Source organism: Salvelinus alpinus, chromosome 13 (assembly GCF_045679555.1).
Source record: "Salvelinus alpinus chromosome 13, SLU_Salpinus.1, whole genome shotgun sequence".
NCBI lineage: Eukaryota > Metazoa > Chordata > Actinopteri > Salmoniformes > Salmonidae > Salvelinus > Salvelinus alpinus.
In genome coordinates this window covers 41,590,489-41,604,425 of record NC_092098.1, presented here as the reverse complement: position 1 = coordinate 41,604,425, position 13,937 = coordinate 41,590,489, and the positions used below count along the sequence as shown (strand labels likewise).

The following is a 13,937-nucleotide window of genomic DNA, read 5'->3' as shown; positions in this document are numbered from 1 at the left end:
CAACCACTGAAACTGCATTGTTGGTTAGTGGCTTGTAAGTAAGCATTTCACCGTAACGTGTATTCGGCACATGTGACAAATACAATTTGATTTGATTTATAATTTCTTTCTGGTTCTACGATCTCAATAGTCTGAAATTGCTTCCTGTTGTCTCCTCTCCTACTGATCTGAAAACACAGGCAAGGTGACAGAAATATAGACACCTATACCAGGAATGTGCTTTCACCTGTCTAGTTATGGAGGAAATGTGACAAGGGGAGGATGCCACTTTAGGCTGTTGAGATGCACCCAAAGCCAATAACCAAAGGGAGTCACTCACCACTCTCTGCTTGGAGCTGGGCTTGAGGAGGAGCCACTCGATGTCCAGTGTGGGGGCATCACCTGCCCAGAACTGGTGGTGACAGGGCAGTGTCGCATTGTCACCGACAACCCTCTTCATCTCCGTCTGGGCGCACGCCGTCAACACACCCAGCAGAACTGTGGGGGCAGAGAGGAAAAGGAGCTTAGAGACACTTTATGTGCACACACACAGACACACGCCAGAACTGGGCTTAAAAGCCTGTGTTTAATTATTTATTATTTTCCTTGTATTTGAGTATATTCAAATAAAGTGTCCGAAATAAACTACTTCTGTTGGAAGTATTTTCAAATAATTTCCTATAAATAGCTTACTATTTGAAATTATTTGTAATTATTTCCAAATACTCCTAGGACCAGGGTTAAAATCCGTGGGAGTATTTATTTGTATTTGAAATACTCTGTGTATTTCCAAAAACATTACAACGACTACTTGTATTTTCAAATGAAAAATATCTGAATACTTAAAGTAATTGAAATAACTGAAATAGTATTTGAACCAAGGTCTGACTGTCACGTTCTGACCTTAGTTCTTTTGTTATTTCTTTCTTTTATGGTCAGGGCGTGAGTTGGGTGGGTTATCTATGTTTGTTTTTCTATGTTGGGTTTTTTCGTTTGGCCTGATATGGTTCTCAATCAGAGGCAGGTGTTAGTCATTGTCTCTGATTGGGAACCATATTTAGGGAGCTTGTTTTCTATTGTGTTTTGTGGGTGGTTGTCTTCCGTGTCTGTGTGTTCCGCATGGAACTGTTTCGGTTTGTTATTTCACGTGGCGTTTATTGTTTTGTTTCTGTGTTCGTTTGTCTCATTAAAATATATTATGGACACATACCACGCTGCGCATTGGTCCGACATTTCTTACTCCTCCTCAGATGAGGAGGAGGACAGCCGTTACACTGACACACACACACACACACACACACACACACACACACACACACACACACACACACACACACACACACACACACACACACACACACACACACACACACACACACACACACACAAAGTAATTGAAGGTATTGGGGGTAATAGTGAGCCTTATACACACAGCATGTGGAGAGAAGATTAGCTTTGTTGTGCTTTGATACAGTGTAACTAACTAGGTATTGAACCCGCATACCTCAACAATAGCATTATCGCACTGAACTAAAGTCCAGAAATTAGCTGCGATGCTGCTCACACATGTCTTCAAGTCTCAGACAGGTTATTCCTCAAACAAGGATACTCTCAAACATGGTTACTCCACACTCAATCATAGATGGGCCAACCACCTGAAAGAAAAGCATATTCCACAAAAGGTGATTAATGTTATGTTCAATGCCCTCTGCTTTATAAAATCTACCTCAACCCCACAGCACGTCTCCATACAGCTGAAGTGTAAATGTCTCCATTGAAATACATTGTAAACCTTTTGCAGCCTGTCTACAAGGCAGTCATTCCAATGAGAGACAAATGGCCAATGCAACACACCGGGGGCCTTGGTCTGGATTAACTGCACAATGCCAGGCGGTGGAAATGGGCATGGATAGGACGGCATGAGACTGGCATTAGACTGGTGTCAGGGGCGATTTACACTGAGATCAGTCTCCACAAAATGGATGGCAGAAAAAAGAGGACGAGGAAAGAAAAACAAATGTCCCTGAGCGTCCAAGTTTCTGTTGAGTTTCTGTCTGCGCCGCAAATGGCACCCTAATTCCCTATATAGTGTCATAGGGCTCTGGTCAAAAGTTGTGTACTCTGTAGGGAATAGTGTTCTATTTGGGATTCACCCTCTATCCCAATTTATTGCAGACTCAGTTCATCTCAAAGAGATACGCGAGACCAATCAAATGTGTCCGTCAACAGACAATAATATTGTCTGTTATATATTTAAGCAAAGCAGAGTGCCTGGATACAGCCCTTAGCCGTGGTATATTGGCCATATACCACAAACACCAGAGGTGCCTTATTGCTATTATAAACTGGTTACCAATGTAATTAGAGCAGTAAAAATACATGTTTTGTCATATCCGTGGTATACGGTCTGATATACCACGGCTGCCAGCCAATCAGAATTCAGGGCTCAAACCACCAGTTTATAAAATATAATATAATATATATCTACGTGGAACATTAGACAATATATTTGAGATGCTTAAGTCTTGAGAGAAGACATGTTTTCATTTGGTAATGATTAAGAACTTGTGAGAATGTTCTAAATCTTTATGAACATGAATGTTCCAAAAAGTTTTTTGTCTTATTCTTTGGAATTGAAAAAAAAAAACATTATTCAGTGTAAAGTCAGATATTATATATCAACCATTTACAGTGCCAGGTGGAGAGTTTTTTTGACAAAATTAATTTCATGCTTGTGTAAGTATAACTGCAGTCGTATTGAATAAGATGCTATCGACAAGCAGGCTTAATTGTCTAGCACAGCTCAAGCGTTTGCTTTATTGATACACATTGTGAATTCATGTTTGCTGATTCATGTCCATAAATCCGGCCAGTCTCAGTATGCATACTTATAAATACTCCCACCACTTCTGAATAAAGACAACCTCTTTGATTCTCTTCTCTCTTTCTGCCTGGGCCACTTTACATTGGTTACACTGGTATAGTCTTTCTCACACACACACACACACACACACACACACACACACACACACACACACACACACACACACACACACACACACACACACACACACACACACACACACACACACACACACACACACACACACACACACACACACACACACACACCTTATTTCAAATTCCCCACATCATCCATTGACCACCACTGACGCTGTAAATGATTTATACCCACCATGCACCTTGATTGGCGCCACAGCCCCGCCACAAGTTGTGTGTCGTGACCCTGAGAACACTAAAGCCATATCACCTCTGCATATTGCCCACTCCCACATATCCTCACATATTCACATTGCTGACAAGTCAGGAGCCCTCCACGACACTAGCATAAAATCTAATTAGAGAGTGCTAACCAATTAGCTCACCCCATCTTACCCCCATTCATGATACATGATAGCGGTAATTAAGATTTGTAATTAGAAGGAGCTGGAGTGAGTACGACAGGCTAATTGCTAATGATTACTCAATATGGGCCTAATTAGATTACGTTGAGTGGCACTCAGAAGCTCAGGGGTGACAAGCAGGTGAGAAAGTGACCTCTTTGTGACGGTAATGGTTTGCTTACAAGCTACTGACAGACATGCTAAGTCTAGGCTAGGCCTCTGTACTCAAGAAAGACTTTAGTCTTTATTGCCTTTCGTGAACTAACACTCTCACTTTACTACTAGCACTGACTTTGCTGATACTGTAGCTACTTGATTGAGGAAAAAGGTACTTACTATGACGGATACTCTATGTGGTTGTCCTACCTAGCTACCTTAAGATGAATGCACTAACTGTAAGTGGGTCGCTATGGATAAGAGCGTCTGCTAAAACATTTTTACTTTTTTTTTATGTAGTAGCTAAATTGCTAACTGGCCTGCTTTGAGAAAATGGCGGAAAGTCAATTTACAATAGAATTAATTTCTTCAGCAAACCCGGCAACAGCCACTTCCTGAATGTAATAAAATGTCTGCCGCTAAAAGAGAGAGAGAGAGAGAGAGAGAGAGAGAGAGAGAGAGAGAGAGAGAGAGAGAGAGAGAGAGAGAGAGAGAGAGAGAGAGAGAGAGAGAGAGAGAGAGAGAGCAAGAGAGCAAGAGAGAGAAGGGACCTGGGTCCTCTGAAGATGCCCTAGGGGGAGTCGTGCTCCAGTAAATTCCCTCCTCTCCAGTCTTATTATAGGAGAGCATGGGAGCCAGTGGGACACATTGGGCCCCGTACCTTTCAAACTGTCCAAAGTCACGCTGCCTGTCTGACTAGCCTGCCTAGCTTGGCCGCTCCCGAGTCAGCACATCGCCTGTGCTCCCTGGCTCTGTCACAGAGAAATGCTCAGATCTGAGTAAAAAAACACAGCAACTTCAAATAGACAACTAAAAGAGAAGGGGGCTAACTTCAGCCTGTGAGCTCACTTTGAATTATTTCTGTTCGTCCTATCGTTTGGGGTGAAGTATCCCAGAATGCATCAGTGGGCCCAAAGCATAAGGGTTGAGTGTCGTCTGACTGCTGACTAACTGGCTGTGTTAGCCGCACGTTGATATTTCTCACATCCTTAAATTCAACACAGTTGACGCAGCTCCATGTGTATACTTACCATAGGAGGTTGGTGGTACCTTAATTGGGGAGGATGGGCTTGTAGTAATGACTGGAGTGGAATAAGTGGAACGGTATCAAATCCATCAATCACATGGTTTCCATGTGTTTGATGCCATTCCATTCGCTCCGTTCTGGCCATTATTATGAGTCGTCCTCACCTCAGCAGCCTCCTGTGATACTTACAGTACTGATCTCAGGGAATGGCATAGGAGGCGACTGACAAGAAGAAGAGTGTGTCGCTTTGTGTTAGTAGTAAGTCTGCAAGCAAATGCAATGGCATGTGCCATATCTGCATAGTGAAACACACAGCCTGTGAGAGCGGCTATATCAATCACACACACACACCCCATGTGTAAGGCAGTTCACAGAGCTTCTAGGCTTTGAAATACATCGCTCATTACCCTTTAGGGGTTTGGTGTTACATACAGTATGAGTGACTAGTGCCTATCGTTACGGTTCAGGGCCAGCCCATGTGGACAGCCTTGGCAAGTTGAAAACACTGCTACCTGATGGTGCGACACCTTATATCTTCCCCTCGCTTGACAGACTAGTCTGCCGATAAAAAAGATTGAGTGTCGGTGTTGCATTACGCCAAGTTCCCTTCAACAGGGCAATATATAGTTCTTTAGCCACGAGCCAGAGTTCAAGCCATTTGGACTTTGCAGAGTTTCAGTCTGCGTGGTGACGGATGTAATACTCACCTCCGCCACTAGGTGTGCAGTGCCTACTGTATAACTTCATGCCTGTTTATAACACTTTTTAGGGGGAAGTTAGGAGCGTGACGAATAAGAAATTCATTACTTTAAACATTGAAAGATGAGCACATAATGTGGCAAAGCACTTTAGCGTGTCACATAAAATTACTGCACGTCAAGCATAATGACCTTTTCCCTGCTGTTTCCTTTTTTGCAGACAATCTAAATGTTTGATTGTGCCACCAGCTCTAAGTGAATAGGCCTGAAGGCGAGATGGATTGGCGGGAAGGGGGTAAGTAGCATCTGGGTGACTCCCAATTTGTGCTCAACATCCACAAACACCTCACAACATCACACACTCATCTGTTTTGTAAAAATTCACATCAATGCAATTAGATGTGAAACGAACTGACCAAATAAAGTGATTTACAAAACCCAACATCCGACGGTTTCAGACGTCCTACCTTTTTCCTTCTCCAAATCACACCCGTGGTTGCTCCTTCCGTAACCTCATTCATCTGGGGGTAAATCATTTTACGTGCTCCTGCAATTACTCGGCTGTCTCAATCCTGTATGCACTGCATCTGGCCTGCCGGGGAAAGGTTAGGAGTATTTCCTACTCAGTGACTTCAGACAGCACTTTGAAGGTGGGGGACGCTTTCCCATAATCCTTTGCTTCTACTACTGACCAGTTTCACTTTATACATCCCCTCCGTCCCCCCAAAAAGTGGCATTAGATGCCACCTCTTGGTTTGGAAAAAAGGGGAATAATACAGTACCCTCTCATGTGGCCAAAAGGGGGGGGGGGCTAGATCAGCACTCCTACTCTTAGACGCTTTGTGAATACATTGAAGTACACCCACATACCACACAACACACACTGAATCGAGGGAAAGATTGAGAGAAGAAAACCAGTCGAAATGAAGCCACCTGACATGTGGCAACCTTGAAATCCATCTTCAAAGGTAACTGAGATGGGTTCCGTGATATGATGGAGTGAAGCTAAGCCTCCCACTGGTCTCCCACTAAAGCAAGAAATCTGCGTAACCAATTAGATTATGGTAATCAGAGCCCTCATAAACATCACCGGCAGGACGTTCCGACAACACTTGATTACTGAGCCTTGTCCCAAATTGCACACTATTCCCTATATAGTGCACTACTTTTGACCAGGCCCTATAGGGAAGGCCCATAGGGCTCTGGTCAAAGTAGTGCACTATTGTAGGGAATAGGGTGCTATTTGGGATGCATTTGAATCTTATCCGTCTTCTGCATCTGTGGGGATTCTACCTGAATAGGGGGGACTTAACCAAAGTCTTGGACGGTGTCCAAATTTGAACTCCTTCCTTATTAAAGTTAACTACTTGTCTGAGCGTTGTCCTCAGTTAACACTTGAGGGTGGAACTCATTGAAATGCAGGCCTTACAGCGAATGCTGAAACTCGGATAAATTGGTTCATTCGCTTCCAAAGAAAGATTCCCCTGTGTTAATATCTTCCCTAAACAGAGGCAGGGGGGGTCGGTGGACTTGAAAATACTTCAGGTAGGCTTAGACACAGCTGTGTGTGCAATAGGATAGAGACACAATCTTGGCCATTGATTCGCCTTCCGTTCATAATTGTAAACAACTTCAAAGACTTGGACCTTTTCCTTCACTTTTACTGGTTTCACAGCGTTGTGAATTTTGGGTTGAAACTCCACATGCCGGTCTATGTTGTGTAGAGACTAGTGTTAAAAGCCGTCACCAAACGTCAAGCTGCCTGCTCCACTGCAGATAAAGCCAGCGACAGTGATTACAGTACATATACCACACCATGAGCCTCAGTAACAATCAAGTCCAGATGAGTGAAGGAGAGGGAGAAGGTGAGAGAGAAAGGAGGGGGGAAAACACGTACGCACACAGTCTTGTACAACTAACTTTGTGGGGACACAAAATTAATTCCCATTCAAAATCATATTTTCCCTAACACCTAACCCTAAACCTATTTTTTGTTTGTTTACAAAATGTTTTACCTTGTGGGGAGTAACAAAATGTCCCCAGTTGGTCCAAGTATAGTTTATATACTATGTCCTGTGGGGACTACTGATCCAAGTATAGTTACACACACACACACACACACACACACACACACACACACACACACACACACACACACACACACACACACACACACACACACACACACACACACACACACACACACACACACACACACACACACACACACACACACACACACACACACAGTAAAGACAAGACTTCTGGTCCCCACAAGTATAGTTAAACATGTCCACACACACACACACACACACACACACACACACACACACACACACACGGTAAGGACAGGAGTGCTCCTATTCCCTCCATGTATGCCACCCAAAAAAAGGAGGCCACAATTAACACTAGAAAAAACAATTGGTTAATTAATTACTCTGACATTTTTAAAGTCATGTTCCCCCGTCCTTGACTTTTCCTAAATAAGTCAATATAACACTGTTATTGTGAGAATCTTAATATCATGAACAGAATGTGTTATAAGTTTTAAGAGGACCCTCATTCACCTGCAGTCATTCACCACACAGCTGGTGGCCCATCGAAACTACACCTAAACTATATTGAATCTAATTTCACACATATAATAATAGGGTTAGCCGAAAGACAAGATTCAATTGCCAATAGTCTGATGGGGTGACAATATTATCAATTGTCAAATTGTATATGAAGAGATGGGTGCAGCTTGGAATTCACACAGAGGCAGGGAAACAGTGCCAAAAATGTTCTTTTTCAAATCCTCCTACAGAGTCCCATGCAGGTTTTATTTTTATTTATTTAACCTTTATTTAACTGAGCAAGTCAGTTAAGAACAAATTCTTATTTACAATGACGGCCTACCCGTCATTGTAAAAACCTGTCAAGGGAAGACGTTTTGATTTCTATATTGTATCAGAAAGAGCAGATTCTGCAGTTTCTAAAACACATACCTTTGTCAAATAAATCTAAAAATTGAAGAGGTGAGCTCTATTTCAAAATATATATTTTTTTCAAGAATAATTGCTGTTCCACGCGCTCCACACGTAAGCATGCGGCAGCATATAGCTCAGACTACTAAGAAAATGCTTTATGTATTCCAACGTTACCTAAGACCTTCATAAACACAACCAAATTAAAACAATTCCGATAGCATATATGAAATGTATTTATTAGACTGTTAGAATGTCATTGGCTCAATGGGGGGTCCCTCAAGCTTTTCTAGAATAAAATCAGCTGGGGTTTAGAAAGCGAAATCTAGAAAAAAGAGACAGAAAATAAACTTATATAGAGAAAAAACAGAGGGTAGAGAGGTCAGAGATAGGGAACAGTGACTGTCAGAGAGAATTTCCAGAGAAACCCTTGTTGCTCTTCAGAGGCTGCTTAGATCGTTGGTCCACGCACACGCACACATGCACACACACAAACAAGTGCACACACACACATACACACACAGAGAGAGAATGTGTACATTGTTAGTGAACATTGCCTCCAGAAAAATAGACGGCATCGTCTAACAGCCTCCCCGATGAGAAAGAATCCTTTCTTTCCATCATTCTCCACAGTCTGAATAATGATACTCTGCAATAAATTGTCTCTGTCTTCTTTCATATCATCAACTTGCTCCTGGTGATACGATATGAACAGCTTCGCTGTTGTCTTTTGCTTTAATATGAAAAGGAAATATTTATCATAGAGACTTCATAGTGTGTGGACATGCTCTCAGTCCCGACATACTGACTCCCCTCTACCTTCCCCCCACCCTGTTCTACACCCAGGACGTCTGATCTAGGATCAGGTCCCCAGCATAGTCATTATGATTTAAAAAGGCAAACTGATCCTAGATCAGCACTCCTACTCTGAGACGCTTTATGGATACCGGCCCATGAACATGGGACCCCTACTCACAACATCAAACCGCTGGGGCACTAAACATCTCACTACATCCCTCTGTAGCTATTATAGTGCTGCTGGTAGGTGATTGAGGAGCGCTGCAAAGAATGACATCCTGTTTGAAATGGTAAGTTTGTCATAAACCGCAAAGTCATATACATGGCTTGATGTGCTTTGATCCGGACGCTTAGGCCCCGTACACACTCAAGTTGCAGATCTGATATACAACACATTTGATACAACAATTGTGATAGAAAGGAGAGCTTTCGGCACAAAAAGTAATTACCCTGCGGAGACACCCCACAATGGTTGTGGAAACATTTTGTGTACAGATAAACTCTGTTGCATCACAAAAATGTCTGAGGTTTCAACAAGCTCTGTGTCAAAGGAGTTGTACACCAGTTGTACAACCTAAGTGTGTACGGGGCCTTAGACTATTTGCTGTAAAAGTAAGATTAGGGCAACAACTAAAAATTGCTTATCAACTGCAATACCACTTTCATATCTGTTTTGCTGACTAAGCATCCGCATCTTTGAGCACTTTTAAGTTTTCCAGAGGTATAACAGCGCTCGTCTCATCCTTTGTAACTATGAGTTATCGTGACTGTTAAATCATCCCCCAAATGCACCAATAAAGGAGAATTCCACCCTATCAGTTCTTTAGTGTCACTGTGAGCTTGACGTCAACTGGCACTTTTACTGTCTCTTAATATATGGCCCTATCACCATGAACAGCTGCTGCGGATGCACTGCTGCTGCTGAATTGGAGAATTGACCTTTTTAGATCAATACTTAATACAGATTTTTGTGCTGCCAAGTCCTTTTTGCTGCAATTTGCAACTTTTGTGCCCATTAGGTGAAAAATATAGCTGACTGGTGGTGTACAAGTGTGTGTGCATAATGTGCATAATGTGTATATGCACTGTGTGTGGGGGGGTATGAGTGTGTGCATGCTTGCGTGTGTGTGTGTGGGGGTATGAGTGTGTGCATGCTTGCGTGTGTGTGGGGGGGTATGGGTGTGTGCATGCTTGCGTGTGTGGGGGGGGGTATGGGTGTGTGCATGCTTGCGTGTGTGTGGGCGGTATGGGTGTGTGCATGCTTTCATGTGTGTGTGTGTGGGGGGGGGTATGGGTGTGTGCATGCTTGCGTGTGTGTGTGGGGGGTATCGGTGTATGCATGCTTGTGTGTGTGTGTGTGTGTGTGGGGGGGGGGGGGGTATGGGTGTGTGCATGCTTGCGTGTGTGTGTGGGGGGTATGGGTGTACGCATGCTTGCGTGTGTGTGTGGGGGGTATAGGTGTGTGCATGCGTGCATGTGTGTGTAGGGGGGGTATGGGTGTGTGCATGCTTGCGTGTGTGTGTGTGCGGGGGGTATAGGTGTGTGCATGCTTGCGTGTGGGGGGGTATGGGTGTGTGCATGCTTGCGTGTGTGTGCGTCTGTGTGTACTTCTGTTTGTGTGCATCTCAGCTTATGTGTGATAGGAATTCCAAAAAGTCATCTTTGTCTTCCACAGATCAATTCTCTATCCCAGTTGGTTTGCTTGACACTAAAACTTTTATTATCATCATGACCCCTCCAAGTTGGTTTGGCTATCATTACCTGTAATGTAATAGCCTGAAGGTTTGACTGAGCGCCACAGACATTCTTTTAACATTTACGGAGGCCATAAAAACATGACTAAGGCTTCTTCCCAAATGGCACCCTATTCCCTAAATAGTGCATTACTTTTGACCAGAGTCCAATAAGCCCTGGTCAAAAGTAGGGCATTATATAGGGAATAGGGTACCATTTGGGACTGGCCTAAACACCCCACACAGTAAAACAGTACTAATTGGAGATGCAGGCAGCTGCTCTGGACTGTACCAGCGGCCAACCATAAACTACCACCAGTGCATCGTAAAACAGCTTCAGTTTGGGTTAATTAGCTCATCCTGTCATCTACATGGAAGCATAACAACACCGTGGCTAGAGGAAAGGAGGGATATTCTCGTTTTGTCATTATTCCTCATCCTCCTTCTCAAATCGCACTGGACGAGAAGATGTGAGGTTCCTCCACTTGGATTTTCTCTTCCAATGAGCTATGAGAAGGAGGTCAAGGAAACAAGTACGCAAGGAACCAAGGATAGACCTTTGATATTCAGCCACAGCACCATGTTTGGAGCAATGGTGGCCCCTATAGACATTTTTACATTTAATTATTGACAGTTGGCTACAGGATGTTAGAGTGAGGGTATCATGTGGCATGAATAGCCAGACAGCTAAATGTCAGGCATTCCTGGAGTTAATTGAAAACAGGTAGCATACCTTCCTCGTTTATTAGCGCTCACTGTAGAGTGGAACACTAGCTAGCCACACTGCTACATGAGAACACATCAATGAGACACTACTTCATTAATAACAAGTGGTCTCTGGGTCCTGAAAAGGAGTAAATAGGTAATATGATGTATATAAAACAGGAAGTGCCAGATCTATCCATGTTCCATACCCTTCCATGCTTTCTGTAAACTGGTTCATGGGGTAATAACAGCGCATTTAGTATTACTGGTTTTAACAGTGGGTGGTTTCTTAATAAGAAAGGGTTTGTTTTCAGTAAAACCGATTGATTGAAACAAAGCAACAAGAATACATTAAATATCAATGAAATATCAATGGAATTATGTGTAAATGAGAGAATGGATAGAAGAGATGGGAACAGCATCACCTGCGAAAGCCTCGTATATCCTTCTCCTCTACTCTGTGCGTTAGCAGATGGAGAGAACACCCAATGGGCTGAGTCTGGTCCCCAAAGAGAGACAGAGGGACAGGAAGAGGAGCCTGTGGCTACAGGGCTAGTTGGGTTGGATTGATAACACTGTCCAATGCTCTTCTCCAATACCACACTGATTGAGGCTTCCAGATGGTGGATGGAACTGAACTGGAGGATGCCAAGGTTGAATGGTGTCAGCGGAGATGCATGGCCATTTCAATTCAGTCAATTCAGGAAGTAAACTGTAGTTTTATTCTAAACTATTTAGCTTTGATCTTCTAAATTGACTGAATTGAAATTGAATTCACACCAATCCTACACAAAACAGTTTAACAGTAGTCACCCATAGTGTAGTAACAGCCCTGCAGCCATTTGCAGGAGCTAGCCAGACACAGTTGTGTGTGTCTCTAAAGGCATTGATTTTTCATACACGCTTAGAAAAAAAGGTGCTACAGTATATATACAGTACCAGTCAAAAGTTTGGACACGTCTACTCATTTAACATTTTTTTCTTTATTTTTACAATTTTCTACATTGTAGAATAACTGAAGACATCAAAACTATGAAATAACACATATAGAATCATGTAGTAACCAAAAAAGTGTTAAACAAATCAAAATATATTTTGTATTTTAGATTGTTCAAAGCAGCCACCCGTTGCCTTGATGACAGCTTTGCACACTCTTGGCATTCTCTCAACCAGATTCATGAGGTAGTCACCTGGAATGCATTTCAATTAACAGGTGTGCCTTGTTAAAAGTTAATTTGTGGATTTTTTTCCTTCTTAATGCTTTTGAGACAATCAGTTGTGTTGTGAGAAGGTAGGGGTGGTATACAAAATATAGCCCTAATTGGTTAAAAGACCAAGTCCATATTATGGCAAAAACAGCTCAAATAAGCAAAGAGACAGTCCATCATTACTTTAAGACATGAAGGTCAGTCAATTCGGAACATTTCAAGAACTTTGAACATTTCTTCAAGTGCAGTCCCAAAAACCATCAAGCGCTATGATGAAACTGTCTCTCATGTCCACACATTTCAAGGTTGCCTTGAAACAATGACTGGTAAATGATCCAAGACCAGCTCAGTTAATCCCTACCATTGTGACAATGAGTCGTCATAATGCTGCATCAAATGTACATGATCTTAGGGGCATTGGCAAACACAATGTAAGTAATTAAATTTATGTTCCCCTAATTGCACCGAATACATCTGTTTATCCTACAGCTATTGTAAGCAGTAACCATGAGCCTATAAACCAGAGTTACACTGTTAGCACTGAGGCGGTGTGCAATAGTAGGAAAACCAATTATGCAGCTCACCCTGCACTATCAGCTCCAATGTAAACAACATAAGTAAGTCTACCTCTGATACGCTTCCCAGTAAAGCATTAAAAACAATCAAGCAACCCAGAAAAGTGCTAAAAATAGCCCATATTAACATATGTAGCCTAAGAAACAAGGTCCATGAAGTCAATAACTTGCTTGTAACAGATGCCATTCATATTCTGACTATCTCTGAAACTCACTTAGATAATACCTTTGATGATACAGTGGTAGCAATACATGGTTATAACATCTACCGAAAATAAAGAAATGCCAACGGAGGCAGCGTTGCGGTCCATATTCAGAACCACATTCCTGTAAAGCTTAGAGATGATCTAATGTTAAATACTGTTGAAGTAATATGGCTACAGGTTCATCTGCTTCACCTAAAGCCCATTCTTGTGGGAAGCTGCTATAGACCACCAAGTGCTAACAGTCAGTATCTGGATAATATGTGTGAAATGCTTGATAATGTATGTGAAATCAACAGAAAATTATATTTTCTGGGTGATTTAAATATTGACTGGCTATCATCAAGCTGCCCACTCAGGAAAAAACATTTCACACATCAAACTGTAACCAGTGCCTGCAACCTGAATCAGGTTGTCAGTCAACCTACCAGGGTAGTTACAAACATCACAGGAATTAAATCATCAACATGTATTGATCACATCTT

The 13,937-nt window shown here is 42.4% G+C and overlaps 1 protein-coding gene across 1 annotated transcript in view; it reads right to left on the bottom strand.

Moving 5' to 3' along the window:
* LOC139537710 (CXADR-like membrane protein) overlaps positions 1–13,937 on the bottom strand; it is a 122,009-nt gene that overhangs the window by 30,916 nt on the left and 77,156 nt on the right. The window contains exon 2 of the mRNA XM_071339330.1: positions 320–477. Within this exon, the coding sequence (XP_071195431.1) occupies positions 320–477 (158 nt within the window). The remainder of the gene's footprint in view (positions 1–319; positions 478–13,937) is intronic.